This window comes from Haplochromis burtoni, unplaced genomic scaffold, assembly GCF_018398535.1.
Source record: "Haplochromis burtoni strain Fernald_Lab_line unplaced genomic scaffold, NCSU_Asbu1 Contig_5, whole genome shotgun sequence".
Taxonomy (NCBI): Eukaryota; Metazoa; Chordata; class Actinopteri; order Cichliformes; family Cichlidae; genus Haplochromis; species Haplochromis burtoni.
The window spans coordinates 3,300,767-3,318,951 of NW_024582366.1; the positions used below are offsets into that span (position 1 = coordinate 3,300,767).

The window sequence follows — 18,185 nt, forward strand, 5'->3', positions numbered from 1 at the left end:
CTCGAATAAGAACTCGAGTACGTTAGAGGAGTGATGATGTTGTGACCAAAGAACTGGGTCACCTATTTAGAGGATGCACATTTCTTTGCTGTCATTTACAGCTTGGAGTTTGATGATATTTACTGGGCTGCTGCTCCTGATCTGTTTATATACTTGAAGGAGGAGATATGAACTGGAAAGTTGAGGAATGTTTTAACCGAGGCTGTTTGTGATTTTCTTTAAAAAAAAGAAAAAGTTCACTTTGTTTGGTGGACCTGATGGAAACACCGTTCACCAAAAAAATGTGTGGAAATGTAATCTTAACACCAAGCAGACTAACGAGACCTGTCATGTGATACTGTTTTATAAGTGTGTAATAAACTGGAAGTTAGACCGTGCTCTGCGTTGCTCTATTTATTTGCACAAGCCTGCAGACAGTTATTAGCAGAGCTCAAATGAATCTAATTTAAAGACTGAGCCACACTGGAGCTCAAACATGAAGAAAACCCTGGAAATGGATTAACGTGATCTTAAGTAACCAGTCCGCTGCACTTGATTGGATCTGACAGTAAATACTTTTAATTACCCCGCCTCCACCCCACCACTATGTCCTTCCAAGAACATATCACGGGCAGGATGTGGTGGACTAGTGTTGGCTTTCCACTCTTAACATATCATCCTGGTGCACGAGTGTCTCACCCAGCTGAGCTGAAGACATTCATGAAACATGGTTTATTTTACCTCCACTGTCATCATCCTAGTTTGTTTCTCTTTCCTCGGTGGAGCTGACGCCTCCTTCTGAGCCTGCTGGTGTAGGTTACAGTCATTTCTGTTCAGGAGAAACAAAAGTATCAATGATAGACTGTCTGAAAAACACAGGGGAGAGCAGAAAGGAGGAGGCAGCGAGGTAGTCCTGCCTCACTCATTCATTCACAGTAATCATGGGAGGAGACTGATTGTTGGACAGTTGTCAAGGACAACCAGATATGAATGACACTAATGTCATTAATTTGTGAGGTCTGGTTGCCTCTGTTGATAATTGCCTCTCCCGTATTTGACCAAACAGAAATATCCCTGTTGCACTGATCTTTCCTGTTGGGATTTTTTTCCCTTTTTCATAATAAAATACGTTTAAAGTTTAAAATAAAAAGTTGCATGCATTTTTTCCAAAAGAAATCAGAGAGGTGATTTTATTGTTGTTGGGTTTTTTCTGGAAAAGAAAGAAATACTGCATAAATAATGTCACAGAAGTTCTCTAAATTGTTTTAGGAAACGTGGCTCATTTTTTCCTTGTAAATATTTGATGTCATCTACTAGCGTGTTAACAAAATCACTGTATTTACTCCTCTTTGTGAAAAATGATGTACTTCAAGTTTACGGCACAAAAATTTGCTGATTGTTTGGGCTTTAACAGATAAATGAGGCGTTTTCAGCCTGATGACCTAAAACTTACAGTGAGGTTCTACAGATCATTCTGTGCAAGAGACTGAATTATAAAAGACCTTCAAGATTATGAAGGCTCGGTCCATTGATTTTTGAAAATTGCCTTATTATTTTATAGAAGCAAAACCGTCACATCTGTCTTAACAGTCTAATCTTCAGTACCAATCTTCGAGAAATGCTTAAAGCTCCTCTAAGAACATTTTATCATTTAAATCATGAATTTGAGTTAAATATGAACGAATAATTTCCAGGCCTGCAGTTTGAAAAAAGTGAAAATGTTGTATATTTAAACCAATGTTTCCTACTCTTCTGTGTTTCTTGTCACAGGAGGCCATCAATCTCTTGGAGCCCATGACCAACGACCCTGTAAATTACGTGAGACAAGGCGCCCTCATCGCCTCTGCCCTCATCATGGTCCAACAGACTGAAGTCACCTGTCCCAAGGTAAGTGAGCAGGCGTAATAGGCAGGACCAGCATTCAGTGAGACTGTCTGCACTCTTCAGTATAACTATAAAACAGAGGAACTTCCTTTTGGATGTAAAATGTACACGAGTAGAAAAACAAAACTGCTCTGTTATTGCACGTCGGTCTTGGCTGATTCATAATGCGATACCAATGAGACAGAGGTTTTGTTGAATAAACCGTGAGAAGGAAGAAAGGTGGGAAGACTTGACTGAAAGCAGAAAGTATTAGTATTGTGAATGCAGAAGGAATAAGGTCTGTGCCATGGAAGACTGAAGAGTGACTAGTCCCAGCATAACTGCACGCACTCACCCTTGAATCACCGCATACTTTGTCATAGACGGTTAAGAAATACCAGATGCATTTTCAAAGAGTCTTCATCTGCACAGCAAAGGTCTATAAGCCTCGAGGCAGTATGCAGAATTTTGCAAGAGGTAGTTGTTTATTTCTTTTTTTAGCAGCTGAATATCTATGACCCCACCCCCCCCAACACAACCTCCTACCATTGTAATTTCCAGTTCTGCTGTGGAGTTGTAGACAGGCCAATAGTTTGCGGGTGGTAAAATTAGGCCAAATATGTTGAAAGCAACCCAGCAGAGCATTGACTTAGCTTATTTGCAAAAACAAAACTTTATGTTCTTGATGTTGGAACTCTGACAGGTACATCATCATCACCGCAGGTGTCACAAAGCTGATGTGCTGTTAATATTCTGCAGATACTGAGTGAACCTGATAAATGCGTTAAAGCCTGCGACGGCTGCGTTTAAAATCTTTGCTCTTTCCTTTATATGTTGAGCACCTCCTGCTTTATTGCAGTGTATTTTTAAATTAATTTTCCTAATTTCATCTTGACTCTAGGTGAACCAGTTCAGGCAACTTTACGCAAAGGTGATCAACGACAAGCACGATGACGTCATGGCCAAGTTCGGCGCCATCGTGGCCCAGGGAATCCTCGATGCAGGTCGGTCTCCAAACAGAGTTGCTGTGGGTTTATCCATGTCAGTCACTGAGTGAGAGAATGAATGGGTATGCAGTCCCGCCTGCCTTACATGCCTTCACCACTTAGTGGAGTACAAAAAGATGTGTAATTCTTAATTACACGGTAAAACAAGTGAACGGCTCTAAATGTTAGGTGGGTTTGTGGTTTTGTGTGCGCCTTAATTGGAGTTCCTTTGCACTCGAGCAAACAGTAACCCCCTCCTTTGGCTGACCACCCGTGCATTGCGTTTCTGGAACAGATCATGCTAAAGGTGCATTAGCGCCTGGCAGCCCGTACCTCAGCTCCGCTCTGCTCGCAGCCATATGGCCTGTCGGTCTCCCTGCGGTAATTATTGTTTGTCTGATAGTCTCTGTGTTTGTGTGTCTGTGCGGCTGTTTGTAGACACAAGCAAGCAGCTTGTGTGTGCGCGCGCGCGTGTGTGTGTGAGGTCCTACAGAGCTGCATATCATCACATGGAGAACTCATATGTATGCAAAAAGAAAACCCCAGTGTAAGGGTTTCATCTAAATACAAGCATGTGTGTGTTAATAGCAGGGAAACACACTGAAATACACTCTCAGGTGTTGCATTCTTCACAAAGTGAACCCGAGCACCTTTACATGACACTTTTTTCTTTTCTTCATTAAGCACAGCATTGGCTCGCTGTTAACTCGACCCCTCTTGCTCTCTGATTAACGATCATTTTGTTCTGGGTAGATTATCCATGTTGATGACCGACAGGATTTCCATCATGCTTCAGATCAGGCGCAATAAATTCAGGCCAGGATGTCCCTGCATGAGACCAAAACCCCTGATTCTTCCCACCCTCAGCTCTCTTTCCTGCACAAGCTGCTTAGCCCTGTTTTCAGTGCAGAATATACACTACTCCCGTTTGAATGTCAGACATGCTCAGGCTCATGCGGTACGAACGTTTAAGTATTCTGGTCCTTCCAGGGCCTTGGGAGTGTTTGAGGTGCAGGGGTAATTGTATTTAATTTGACTGGCGGAAGCGATTAGAGCTCAGTTTCATGATAACTGGTGCTCATTACCCTGAAAGCCGTCAGTCTCCTGCTTTCCTTCTCTCACTTTGCATCCACGTCTTTTCCTCCCGCCTGTATTTTCAGGCTTTCTCCCAGTATTTGATGCAGTCTGAATCAAGTGTAATTAGCTTTCGCATTCTTATGTAAAAAAAGAAAAAACAAGAAGAAAAACCAAATCATGCCACGTCTTGTTGTTTTTATTCGATGGAGCTGTTTCTTCACACTCAAACATGCAGGCCGGCTGTTGATGTAGTCACGTTACACCTTTTTAAGGGATCGCAGTGGATCTGCGCACCTCCCTCACCTACTCCTTGGAATGAAAATTGGCCCACCAAAGTGAGAGTTGGCGAAAACAGCGGGTGGGGGAGAACCTGTTACTGAAGTGCACTCAAGCTCTTCTAAGTATTTAAGAGACTCTCAAGCACACGCTCGTGGTGCGTTGAGCTAGCCTCGTTACTCATTCTGGCCAACGTTGAGCCCGTGGGACTGGAATGTCTCGTACACCGGCTCAGATTTGAAGATAAGGCCCCGTAATTAAATCATCCGAGTGACCTCAGGTTAGAGTCGCTGCAGGAGAAGAGGGCAGCAGATGATTTAAGTGCTATTGTTTAGGCTGATATTACTTTTAGTTGGAAGGGCTACTCCCTAGTAACCTTGTCATTAAAAAGAAGAAGTGGTTTTCTCTTTATCTCTATAGAAATGATGAATTCATCCTGGTTGCGCTTCCTCTTCCTCCTCTTTCTGTCTTCTGCCATCCCTCCCTTCTGTTTATCCAAGAATTGCTTGGGTGGGCTGTTATTCTTTTGCTCTTTCAAGTTACACCCTTGACCCCTGTTAATCACCCTTCTAGCCATCTTCATAGATAAAAATAAAATACGATATAAATGGATGTCTTTTTGTTGAAGTCAGCAGAACATCTTGATATTTTTGAACCTTCAAGCTGAGATACACTGCCTGCACAAAGAAAAAAATTTAAAATAATTATATAATATTTCCTTTCAGTGTTTCTTTCTTTTTTGTTGCCAAGTTCTTGTGTTATTGATGGGAGAGTAGCACCTCTGAAATGTCCTCCAGAACAATGCAAAAGATTCTCAGTGGGGTTAAGTTGTGGGCTCTGTGGAAACCGGTCCATGAAACCTGGCGTGAGGAAAATCTGGTCATTCACCATATTCGGACAGTCAGGTGACCTTGTTTTTCACCACACAATGCTGCTGTTTAGTCTTTGCATTTTACGTGACCCTGCTAGAACAAATCGCATCTTTCCCACCTCCTTGGGCGATGTCTTCCAACATGGCTGTTTAATAAATGAGAAGCTACTTGCTGCATGAGATAATAATCATTGTAGTAATTACTCAGGGGAAGGCTCTTAACTCTTTGCTTTTATTATTTGGTGAACGTTAAACTGAGCTGTGTATAAACTGTAACTGCTCAGATGTAGATGGAAAAGGCATTTGGGATCTTTTCAGGATGGCAGACACACCTCTTTGGATGTAGATCACTTATTAATGCCATGTCCAGCTCAAATCTGATGATAATGAAATGAGGCCTGTCATGCAGGATGCTTTAGACAATGCATTCCTGGATGTAATTGTCTTGCCATGCACATCCTCATATTTTATATTCTGCCCTGAGATCAACGGATCACACAGAATGAAGCCAGAAGGACAAAGCTCCTTTGGGTGGTGAACATCCTGGTCTGTACCCCTGTTAACCTCTTACTCCCTGATTACTCTGCCAAGTCTCAAATAATGTGTTTCACTATCAACTGTAACTGTGTCACATGAAAGAAAAAAGCTGTTTTCGCCATCAGCATTCTGGTTATTGTTCAAAGCACAGTTTCCTTTTCTTTTCCGTTTTCCCCTCGACTTAGCCCGTGACCTGGGTTTCAGTCTGTTTATGTTAGGTGTTGACGGCCAGCGGCGCTCAGCATTTCATTTGTATCATTGCGGCTTGCTTGAGGTTTGCTGCTTTTCAGTGCTCTCCTTGTTTTCAGACCTTCAGATATTATGCAAGAGCCTGTAATTTAGACAAGAGCTCCCTCTCATCAGTGGTTAGCACATAAAGCAGAAGTAGGTTCAATAATAAATGAGTGTGTCCTTTATGTTGTGGGCACCGACAAACGGGGTCTTTTTGGAAATGTACGACTGATAATTTTGGAATTAGCACTAGGCTATGATGGTAGCAAATTATATCCAGTGCTGCGGACCATGTTATCTTTGGCCCATAAGAAACATTAGAGATGATTGTAAACACGTGGGTCCGTCTGAAGATCAAAAAAGAACCAGCAGCTTAAAAACGTATTAACTCCAACATAGAGAAACATCGGAGTCCAGACCAGCTAAATCAGTGTTAACATAATCAGGGGTTCTTCCTTAGGGGGTCAAAGGTGACAGAAAATTTGAGAACCTGCCATCATGGTCTTTAAGCCTTTCTTGTCTCATTTTACTGAAATGCTCTCTAACCTTTGTGCTTTCTGTCGTCCAGGTGGACGTAACGTGTCCATCTTCCTGCAGTCCAGGACGGGTCACACTCACATGCCGTCAGTGGTCGGCCTGCTGGTCTTCACTCAGTTCTGGTTCTGGTTCCCTCTTTCCCACTTCCTGTCCTTGGCCTTCACACCAACCGCTATAATCGGCCTCAACAAAGACCTCAAGGTACCGAAGCATTTTATTATTTACAAGCCTCAACCACAACATGTTTAAAGTGTGCTATGGTGTCTGGTAGATTAGTCCCACCTATGTGTTTATTATGTGTTTATAGGTGAGCCTTGTTTTGTATGTAGGAAACAGCAACAGGAGGTCTAAGATATGGCTGCTGAGCTTGTATTTATTGCTGCATGTCGTGCAGGAAATATTTAGCCTCTCGTCTTGGGAACAACTGTAACCAGCAGCCGACTCTTAACAAGGCTCTCCTGACTTTTTGCCTGTTCTGGCCGCCTGCCACTCGCACTCTGGTGCCAAAGGATCAGCGTGACATATTGTGGCGTTAAACTGGTATTAGATGAGCTTAAGCTCTTCTGTCCTACCCGAATCAGCAGCACCTGACACCTGGGACACTGACACCCTTTTGAGGTTTTGTGAATTCCCAACGTTACAAAGCACTAGAGAATATACTCGGTGTAAATCCCTGAATAACCAGGGCCGGGGACAGCGGGGTTTAACAGACTCGCCGCACCCCGGAAAGGTTTGTCAGGTCGAGTTCTGCTGCACAGCACAAGCCTTCACAGACGTTGAGCCTTGCCATCGGTGAAAGGAACATCCTTGTCACTTGCCCTGTGTTTTTTAAAGGCTGCAGGGGTGCTCTGTTGGACCATCGAGACAGTTTAAATCATTTAGTTTCAGTGAGCTGTTATAATGTGAAGGCTTACACTGAACAGAAGGGACCTGGTGCTGCTGTCGCTGGAGATCCTCTTTAATGTTTGTCTAGGTAAATCCGACAGAGCAGTTCTTCATTTTCACTTAAGTTCAGTCTGCAGCTATTAGGAGGAAAGCACTGTCACAAGCAACCCCCTCTTGTGTAACTGGTCAAGTATTCAAATGGGTTCAGACCGAGCTAATGTAAGCCAGGCTTTCTCCAGCTTCAACCTCTCTGCAAGCATTTTTTTTCAGGTAACAGAGGATTCCCTTGCTTAAAGGCGTCTGTTTTGAAGTAACTGAAGGAATAGGAAGTGCCAAGTCCTTGAGCATCATTCAGGAAGGATTATAAAATACAGCCTGTAATAGATGACGCTAAGTGGCTGTCTCTTAGAGGGTGCTTCAAACAGGTGCTCTGTACTGTAGCGAGAACGTCAGTCAGCTCATTTTCAGTTACACTGTGAACATATGAAACATGTTTACAAAGTTTTTTTTATTCTCCTCTCTCTTTTTCAGATGCCTAAGGTGCAGTACCGCTCCAACTGTAAGCCCTCCACCTTCGCCTACCCACCAGCTCTGGAGGTTCCCAAAGAGAAGGAGAAGGAGAAGGTGAGCACTGAGGCGCCGCAGCACATCAGCTTGTTTTGCTTTCCCTTTTTCTGAAATTATTAGTTCAGGAAAGCTGATCCCGCTCCGTATTGATTTGCAAATAATTTCGAACCCTCCCTGTAAAGACTCATCATTTTCCTGCCCGTCGTGTTTATTATTGTAGAATCTCTGGCCTTTTTTTTTTTTTTTCTCAGTTGCTCATTTCACAATCCAATCCTGCCCTTGGAGAATGTAATGAAAGACATTTATTTTGTGGTTCACTAGTTTTGTACATTTTAAGCCATGTTTGTAGAAGGTCTTAATGTCTGTGGTAACGTCTGACGTCGTGGAAATGTCTGTGCTCGCTCGCTCTCTCTCTCTCGCTCTCTCTCTCGCTCTCTCTCTCTCTCTCATGCCAGGTATCCACCGCTGTTCTCTCCATCACAGCCAAAGCCAAGAAGAAGGAGAAGGAAAAGAAAGAGAAGGAGGAGGAGAAGATGGAAGTGGTGAGTGGGGAAAACAACCCAACTTTCCTGACTCATTGCTAATAATCATATTGTGTTTTTTTTTCCTTTTTCATTTTTATTTTTTAAGGTTTTTCTTTTTTTTGTAGTTGTTTTGATTATTATTGGAGAAAGCAGCTTTACCTCCAGGAACAGAAAAATCCAATAAAATCGAACCGTAACCACGCTGAGGTTGCTTTTCTTAAATGATGGTTGTTGGTACTCAGGTCCTTCATTTCTGCAGTTGAAGTTAAAGCATTTATTATATTTTATAATCGTGAAACTCTTCAGCTGTAGCGAGATGTGCTCCACCCGCTGTCCACCTGTTTAGCTGCTTGTTAAAAAGCTAATCAGCCAATCAGATGGCTTGTAGACATGGTTAAGATTAAAATGCTGAAGTTCAAACCAACCATCAGAATGAGGAAGAAAATGATTTAAGTGACTTTGAATGTGGCGTAGTTGTTGTGCCAGGCAGGCTGGTCTGAAGCTTATTTACAGAATCTATTTGGATTTTTCTACTCAAACATCTTTAGGTTTTATAGATGATTCTGGAAAAAGTGAAAATGCCTTGTTTATGTTGGAGGAGAAAGGCCAGAGTGGAGCTGATAGGAAGGCAATAAACTCATTACAGCTGAGGCATGCAGAAGAGCATCTCTCAACACACCACACGTTGACCCTTGAAGCAGATAGGCTGCAGCAGCAGAAGACCGCACCAGGTCCTACTGTCAGCCAGGAGCAGCAAACTGAGGCCACTGGGGCTGGTCAAGTTTAAAATTAAAAATATGGCCTAGACTGAGTCTCAATTTCTGCTGCCTCATTCAAATGGTAGGATCAGAATTAGTTGTAAACAACATGAAAGCTTAGCCAAGATACTGAACTCCAGGTTGCTCTCCAATATTTTCATCAGAGTGCGACTGTTAGAAAGCATTTAGGTGCAGGAAAAAGTGCTTGTAATGACGGGGGGATTGAGGCATGGTGTGTGAAGCACTGTTCTACTTGAGCACTCAGTTATGCCAACAGTTCAGGTTGGTGCTGGTGGTGTAAGGGTGTGGGGGATATTTTCTTGTCACACTTCAGGCCCCTTACTACCAACTGAGCATCATTTAAACACCATACCTGAATGTTGTTGCTAACCGTGTCTATTGTTTTATGACCACAGTTTGTCCATCTGGTTCCAGCAGGATAATGCTCAGAAAGATCCAGTCATCTCAAACTGGTTTCTTAGACATAACGCTGATCCCACTGTACACAACTGGACTGCAGCATCTATGCGGTGCTATGATGTCAGCATGAACAAAAATCTATGAAAAACCAAGCACCTTGTTGAATCTTTGCCACCAAGAATTAGGCAGCTGTGAAGGAACGAGGAGTCCAGCCTGGTCCTTGTAAGGTGTACCTACTAAAGTGGCCAGTGTCTGTCTTTGCTTTTCGCCTTTGGCTTCAGTCACCACGCAGCAGTCCATCTTTTCTACTAGTGTGTTTTTCGCTCTTAGAGTATTTGTGCTTTTTTTCTCCTGTAGCTTTTGTTGTCATCAAACAAATGAAAACTTCCCTGTTAGTCAAATCAAATGACAGCTGTATGAAAAATGAATGGAGTAGCGCAGCATACACCCAGTTGTTTCTTTTCTTAAAGTCTCTTGAGCTTTTCACTCATCCACAGCCAGCGTTCAGACACCCCTGTCAGTAAAGAGCCAGTATGACTTTCATTGGGATTTTCTCTGAGTGTAGGCCGTGTGTTTGATCCTCTCTGCCACGCTATATCTCAGCTCTGGTGCTGAGAGACGAGCCTGGAAACGTCCTACGCGCTCACATCTCAGGCTTTTGATTTTATTTGGCTTAACTCGAAGATGGCGGTTGAAGGAAAGGTACCCACTAAAACTGGGGTCAGACGGTTCATTTGCTTATTCATAATCCATCAGTACTCGTTGTGCCTCATTCGTAGTTTTCCAGCATTTGCTGAGCAGCCCGACAATTCATTTGCCATCAGCGGTGCCAGAGCAGGAAGAGCAGGCTGATTCACAGAAATGGAAAGATGGAGGGGGGAGGGTAGAATTTATTACCCATGACACCTCAATAATGTCCAATTCACAGTAGAAAGAAATTATTCCGAGTCAGGGACTAGATCTGTTCAGACAAAGCAGTAAATGAATATACTGTAAGTACTTCTAGTGGCCCTGATCCTCATTCTTCCTTCGCAGGAGGTCCAAGAAGGTGAGAAAGAGAAGAAGGATGAAGAGAAGAAAAAGGAGGTGGAGCCAAATTTCCAGCTCCTGGAGAACCCAGCCAGAGTGATGCCAGCTCAGCTCAAAGTCCTCACGATGCCAGAGACCTGCCGCTACCAGCCCTTCAAACCGGTAACTCAAAATCCACCAGATGTGGACCGAGATCCACATTTTCTGTTTTTTATGAACTTGATTGTTCAGATTTTACATGACATGCTTCAGAAAACAAACAAAACAAATCGAGTTAAGGTCAAAGCCCCTTCGGTCCGTCACTCCTGTTAATATCTGAGTGATTTGGTTTTAGGCCCCTCTCAGAAAATATGAACATAGTTTCTTTTACTGATAAAGTCAGCAAAGTCATTATTTTCATGTACAGATTTCACCAAAATTTAATCCAGTATAACAACATGAGGTCTCCACCACAACACAGCACCCAAATAGATTGTTGAATGTACTCATTCTGCTCATTTTTTATTGTTTACAGCATCGGTGCTTCTGTGACGTCTCAGATGTCCCCTGAGTCTCAGCATTTACACGTGATATTTCTAAATGAGTGCTAAGCATCAGAGAGCAGAATTTAACAGTGTAACAGTATCTCTGATTATTTTCCTCTAATATAAATCTTTCAAATTAAGATCCAGGCCGCGGGTTGATTTTGGCCTCGTTCGATTAAAAAGTGCAGAATCTCCCCCGTCCAGGCCCATAAACCCGAGCGCTGCGGTTCTCCTGTAAACGCTGACAGTTTTCCACAGTAAACGGCAGGACAGCGTGCACTCACCCCAGTCCTGTAAAGAGGAAGTACTGTTTGATTTTTCTGTCCAGCGAGCGAAGCTCTGTGTACTACACTGTACATGTGTCCCTGCTTGTCTAAGGTTTTGGTAATGCTGCTTTCCTTTTAAGGGTTTGTTTTAGGTTCCAAAAGCAGGTTTAGGAAGTGAAGGGAGGTTTACAGGACTTATCTTGAAATCTGCTCAGTGTTAAGAGGCTTATTATATGGAGATTAATACAAGACTTCCTGTCTTTGGGTCTCTGTTTGGCTTGTGTGTAATCTTTTACTTTTTTGGGCGCATATGTAAACCTTTAATTTGAATTATGCAAATCCTCAAAAGTATTGCTTATTTAGAAATACTTCTAATATACCTACACTTCTGTTATAGATGTACTGTTACACTAAAAGTAAATATTTCATTAAATGTGTCTTGAAGAGAATTTAAAATACATTTCTGTGTCTGACCCTCTGTTTGAAACTGGATGCACATCTGTAATATGGACTTGCATACATAACTGTGGGACTCTGTCATGTACTGGGCTCCTGCGTTTAAAGACAAAAAATATGTAAAAGTGTATTAAGTACATATAATGCACCACATGGACAAAAGTACTGGGTCACATGTATGGTCATGGAAGCCGATGCCATGAAGCTCCAAGCACGCAGTTTTTGAGCGGCCGGGAATCAAACCACCAACCTTACCCCAAATGCTAGCTGAGATTTGGAGCTCTGCATGTATTCGGTGGCTCTGCTCGTTGCCATGGTAGCCTCCTATTTGAGTTTTTAGTTTCACTGAGCTTGACCCATTTTTTAATCTTTACTAAGAGCTGTGACCCAATATTTTTGTCCATAAAGTGTATACAAACCTTAAACCTGTTACTCCAGACTTGTGCTAATTTCCCTCCGTATGTCACCAGCTCCATACAGGCGGGATCATCATCATGAAGGACACCAGCGAGGAGGAGGAGGAGCTGGTGGAGCCCGTCTCAGCTCACGGCCCAAAAATTGAAGAGGAAGAGCAGGAGCCTGAGCCGCCCGAGCCTTTCGAGTACATTGACGAGTAGAAACGCTCCCGAAGTGACGGTATGCTGATCATTTCTGAACTTTGGAACTTTTCGAGCGTTAAAGAATGACTGACAAAGGTGGCTTTAAATGATTTTAAGAGGCAACGCCTGTCCATGCAGTGAGCTAACAGCTGACATAGACCAGCCCCAAACCCTCCAGTGGGTTTTTAAGTCATGTTTCTTTTTGGCATAAGCAGACGCAGAGATCACAACAGCATTAGTTTAACAGCTAGCAAATCAAATGCAGCTGCTCAGAGTAAAAAAAAAGTTAAAACTACAGTTAATTTTGTCACTGCTCTCTAGACAACTTTCTGGCTTTGGCACACTCCCACATAGCTGTCTGAGTGTTTTCGTAGGAAGTAACGTTGTGTGATAATAACACACAACGTAGGTCTGCGTTTCTGTCAAAGTATCGCAGAGTTTCACCCATCGCTGCCCGAGGAATGTAAACATCACCGCCTCCTTCCTCAGAGGGCAAACCCCCTCGCTGCACTACCCAGTGAACCTTGGACGCCTAATGATCACTTGCTGCTTGTTGTGTTAGTGTTGGATTGGCTGCAGGAGTGTGCGCGATTTAGTGCGATGAGACCGATGAGGTGTCACTGACCAAATTAGGGCCTCTGTGCGTATTATGTCATGTCCCGTATGAGGTCTGAGAGCTGTGAAAGATTAAACGCTGCAGAGATCCTTGTCAGGCCGTCCTTGTTGATACGTGCAAAGTCAATGTCTACTTTAACTGGAAGTAGGTGTTGTGATGTTGCTGGTGCTGCACTGGGGCTTTTTTCCCCTGCTGCCTGCAGTGAGCTTTGGTCACCATTTCTCCCAGAACTGTGTTATAGATGTTCGACTGGCTCACCAGCGTGGTCCGTCACTAGCATACTTCTCCAGAAGTATGTGGAGATTGGTCTTGGCCTAATCTCTGTAGCATTCCTTTCTTCCCAATGCCGATGACATGTCCCACCTATCAAAGCTAAGGCAAAGTTGCTGGTTGACTCAGTGATGTGGTCCTGACGTTGGAGTTCTGGTATGGAGCGAAGGGCTACATCCATGGACACAAGCGTGTGAGGGCGAGGCAAACACAGGTGCCTGTTTGGTGACTTAAAGTCCAGTTTCCTCCTATTAAAAGGGAGTTTTTCCTTCCCTCAGTCGCCTAGTGCTTGCTCATAGGGGGGCATCTGATTGTAGGGTTTTTATTTTACAACATAAAGCATCTTGGGGCAGCCGTTGTTGTGATTTGGCGTTATATAAATAAATTGAAAGCCTACTAGGAGTAAGCCTTGAAGCTCTCTTCTAAACTGAGTGGTTTCTGTCATATTTCAGACCTGCTTAAAGAACAAAATGACTGAGTTTGAATCAGAGGTTTGCAGGAAAACCCAGAAACTGTTCTAATGGTGGTCAAACCACATCTTGGATAAAAGCTGAGGTGTCGAAACTCGTCTTTAAGGGTACAGGGAGGTCATCGAATGTCGTACACCTAAAGGCCATCTCAAGTGTAGCTTTCTCCCTCAGGAACGTTTGCTTCCACGTGTTTGTCGTCATTCTGAAATTCCTCATTTGAATAGGCACGCTCCGATTGGGTCCGGTCCTCCACACATCTGTCTCACAGATGTTTTATATCATATACTATTGTTGCTGACAGTGTGTTGAGCCCACCACATATTATTTATCATCAATCTCATCAACTCTCCACACTGAATACAGTTGTTCTGAACCCAAATGTAAAGGATACGCTGCTTATTGTGCATTTATCCCTCACGACAAGCACCGGAGCTGTTCAGTGATGTGAACATTCACATGTTGTAAACACGAGAATCTTTTCAGTCTGCGTGTGATATGATTGCAGCTCCACGGGGAGAGCGCCGGGCAGTGGTGTCATTTCTTACTGCTTCTATGGATTAAATGACTTCAGCTCAATTAATAAAGCCCTGAATTGTCTTTGATTGTCTAACGTTGTTTTATTAATCAAAGGACGGGGGCGGGGCATTATTGTGACGTACTGGTAATGGCTTTTTTTCCTTCCTCCTCAGGCATCAGAAGAGAGATCCCAGCATGTTGGTTCAGCGTCTCCCCTCCACATCCATGTATCCATCCACCTCTCCGCTCGACTGCTTCTTTGACACGTTCCTTTCCTGTTCCAGCTCCTCATTTGCCACCCGAGGAATGTTTTACATTCTCGTATTGTATAATTTTCAGTCCTTACAATAAAAATAACATATATATCAAATGCTGGAGCGGGTGTGTTTATTTGAGCCTGTATTTCACTCGGGGCTTGGGTCTAGGGACTTGCTAATCCCATACATTAAAACTGGTTTACATTTTGTGCACTCAGCAGCTGCTGCTACAGTCTGTCTGCTGTGCAAATGGTTAAACGCGAGCTGGGGGTGAGCAAGTGTGCTTTCAGGAAAAAATTAGCTGCTGCCTTATTTTGTATGATAGTGTTTAGCAGGGAAGGCAAAACTGTAAGTCAGACTATGTTTGTCCCAGGATCAGTTACAAGCACAGAAAAGTTTGAGTGATCAGTGACCTCGTCAGACTCGCTCTACACTCAAACAAACACGGATTCATGCAGCTCTGATTTACACTGTGTTGAGCATTTACTGCCTCGGTGAAAATCGCTATGAGTAATTGATAAATCTGCAGGGCATGTGATGTGAGAGGAGGTAGTCGCTGCTTCTAAAAATGTCCATAATCAAGTGCATAAATTTATGAACCTCATTTGGTTCTTTTTAAAAGTGTGTGTGTGGAAAGTAGGACTGCTGTGCTGCTGTGAGTACAAAATATGCAGCAGTCCAGTTATGAGTCAGTGACATTCAGTCCACAAAGCTTTCAAAACCTGCAACAATCAGTTTTGCAGCAGCATTGAAAAGAGAATTTTAGCTCAATCTGTTGATGTATTAAACATATTTGGGTAAAACTTTATAATACGGCTGCGACTAAGGGTGTAATTCCCCTGTTATTATATTGAATTTCAGTTCATTTTATTTGAAATTGCGAGATAATTCTATTTAGATACAAATATTTAAAGGTTGTACACTAGAATAAGGAGGTAACAAGTCAGGTTCTACAGGAAATTGTCATTAAATTTAAGTACTGCATAGTTTCCTGGCAATTTAGCAGAAAAACCAACAATACTTCATCTTATCTTTTTAGCATGCTGTACCGTTAAGGTGTGGGCTGTGTTATGGAGTGGCTGGACCCTGTCTAACTTCTGGGTATTTTCGGGGAAATATTTAAGTACAGTGTAAGTAAGAAAGGACAACTGAATAAAAGAAAACCCACCATGCACATCATCGACTATTAAATAACGATGTAAAAAATCATGGTCAAGTCACTTCATAATATAGCCCCGCCCCAAAACATACAGCATACTTACAATGTAGAATGGAGGAATATTGTTCTTCCACAAAATCACCAGGTAATTATGCACTACTTAAAATGTGTTACGCCATACATACTTACAGTAACTTACAATTACTTGCAGTATAATTTGTCACCTTTCCTGTAAAATACCTGGAAATTAGGCAAGATTAGGACACTCCATAATATGGCCCACACCCAAGAAGTACAGCGTACTTACAATGTAAGAAATTACCAGGATGTCACGCAGTACTTAGAATTACTTATAGTATTCTAATGTAATACTTTCACATGTACTTTCAAATAAAATGCATTGAAGTCTTGGCTAGTAATGCCCTTAGTCATGCGCCGTATTATAAAGTGTTGCCCCACTGGTTTATGTCGCCTAATAACACTTTTTCGTTGGGTTTATTTTTTTTGTTTGTTTTAAATTAAATCAGTGTAACTGCTTGATTGTTTGACAAACCTGAAATTTTGTGTGTCCCTAAACATCTGTAACAATCGCACTGATCCATGGATCAGCTGCTAACCTCGGGAATGCTCCGCTGACACAGGAACAGCAGGATATCAGAGTCGTGTGTTGAAAATCCGTTCCTTTCCACAGCCCAGAGACTTGGAGACAGTCGGTGGTGTTTATGAAAAGAGAAAGACAAGATGCACCATCAATCAAGTACAGAGTCCTTTAATTATATTCCCTCAGGAAATCTCATTCAGATGGCTGAAATAGAAATGTAGAACAAACATCTGTTAGACATTTCCAGCCTCACGTGTTTATTCTTGGACTCTGCTAAAGTAGCTTTACACGATTCACAGTTCAGAATAATCATTATTTATACTCTGCCTCAGTGCAGCCGCTGAAACAAGCTGTGTTAGCTCCTCTCCCTTTAAGCAAACATTTTTCTTATTGGCTGCCCCTCACAAACAGAAGGTTTGAGCAGCAGGTGGGTGGAGCTTTGTGTCTGAGGTGACCACATATTTTGTTTAGTTTTTTTTAAACTGTCAGAGTTTAGAGAGCCATTTTCTCTTAATTACAAGTTATTATTGTTTTTTGGGAACCCCGGAAACAACAGACAGCAGCGCTCACTCAATGACAAGTCATCGCATTTCATTCCTTTTTCATCAAACACTTATTTTTCACCCGTGTTGTTCTTCATATTGAATACATCAACCAAAAACCATTAAATAAAAAACTTCCAGTTTGTGCAGCTGTCTTCCTAGGCAGACTCGAGACTAGAGAAAACACTATTAGGTACAAGTGTGCAGCTGATTGTTGATCCATATATCTAATCAGCCAATCATGTGGCAGTACTGCAGTTTAGGAATGTAGACATGGTCAAGATGACCTGCTGAAGCTCAAACTGAGCATCACAGTGGGGAAGAAATGAGATTTAAATGATTGTAAACATGGCTGGTCTGAATCTACTGGGATTTTCCCACGCAGCCATCTCTAGTGTTTACAGAGAACCATCTGAAAAAGAGAAAACATCCAGTGAGCGGCAGTTCTCTGCCTTGTTGATGCCAGAGGTCAGCTGGGAAAGCAAGAGTAACTCAAATAACCACTCATTACAACCAAAATATGCAGAAGGGCATCTCTGAGTCTACAGCAGCAGAAGACCATGCCACGTGCCACTGTCCTGTCAGCTAAGAACAGGAACCTGAGGCTACAGTTCACACAGGTTCACCAAAATGGGACAACAGAAGACTGGGAACTGATCTGAGGACTGCAAAATTCAGATGACACGTTTTGGCCCAGTGGTAGCAACTAAATGCCACAACCCACCTGAGACCTGTGGCTGCCCATCCCTTTATTGTCACAGTGTATCTTTTACACTAATGGCCTCCACAGTCACCAGATATCAATGCAATCGAGCACCTTTGGGATGTGTAGCCGACAAAGTTTCCAGCTCCACGTTGGGTCTGTGAGGCAGGTCTGAAGAGTGCTAACACTGTGTACTTAATAAAGAGGCCACTGAGTTTATATTTCATTTTAAGGTTCCTTTTGTTCTCTAACACAGATCAAGTTTGTGATCTTTAACTGTCCAGTTTCACCAGTGTGATTGTGTTTGGTAAATGAAGCTTTGTGTGGAAAGTGGTTTGGGAATCCTCTGGGAAATGATAGCGCAGGCAGTTGTTTTCTGCATGAAGTCTGTTGGAAATCCACTCTTTTGACTCGGAGTGTGTAAGACTGGTGGAGGGGAAAAAGTGTATCCAGATATGATTTGCTGCTTGTCCACTCCCATCAGAGCCTATGTACATTCTGGCGAGACATTTAGTCTAATCAGTTCCTCCTCTCACATTCCCAGATACTTTGTCACAGGAGGCTGTTTAACAAGTTTCCACACGGTTTCTCAATCTTTCCTCGCACTGAGGTCTAACTTTGACCTTAACCACCAAATCCATCATCGCCGTCGCTCAGCATGCGAGC

The 18,185-nt window shown here is 42.8% G+C and overlaps 1 protein-coding gene across 1 annotated transcript in view; it reads left to right on the plus strand.

The window, feature by feature from the left end:
- Positions 1–14,627, plus strand: part of psmd1 (proteasome 26S subunit, non-ATPase 1) — a 36,594-nt gene extending 21,967 nt beyond the window's left edge. The window contains exons 18-25 of the mRNA XM_005920964.3: positions 1,750–1,866; positions 2,744–2,846; positions 6,389–6,558; positions 7,774–7,866; positions 8,265–8,351; positions 10,547–10,702; positions 12,257–12,422; positions 14,431–14,627. Coding sequence (XP_005921026.1) covers positions 1,750–1,866; positions 2,744–2,846; positions 6,389–6,558; positions 7,774–7,866; positions 8,265–8,351; positions 10,547–10,702; positions 12,257–12,403 — 873 coding nt within the window. The 3' untranslated portion in view covers positions 12,404–12,422; positions 14,431–14,627. The remainder of the gene's footprint in view (positions 1–1,749; positions 1,867–2,743; positions 2,847–6,388; positions 6,559–7,773; positions 7,867–8,264; positions 8,352–10,546; positions 10,703–12,256; positions 12,423–14,430) is intronic.
- The last annotated feature ends 3,558 nt before the right edge of the window (positions 14,628–18,185 follow it).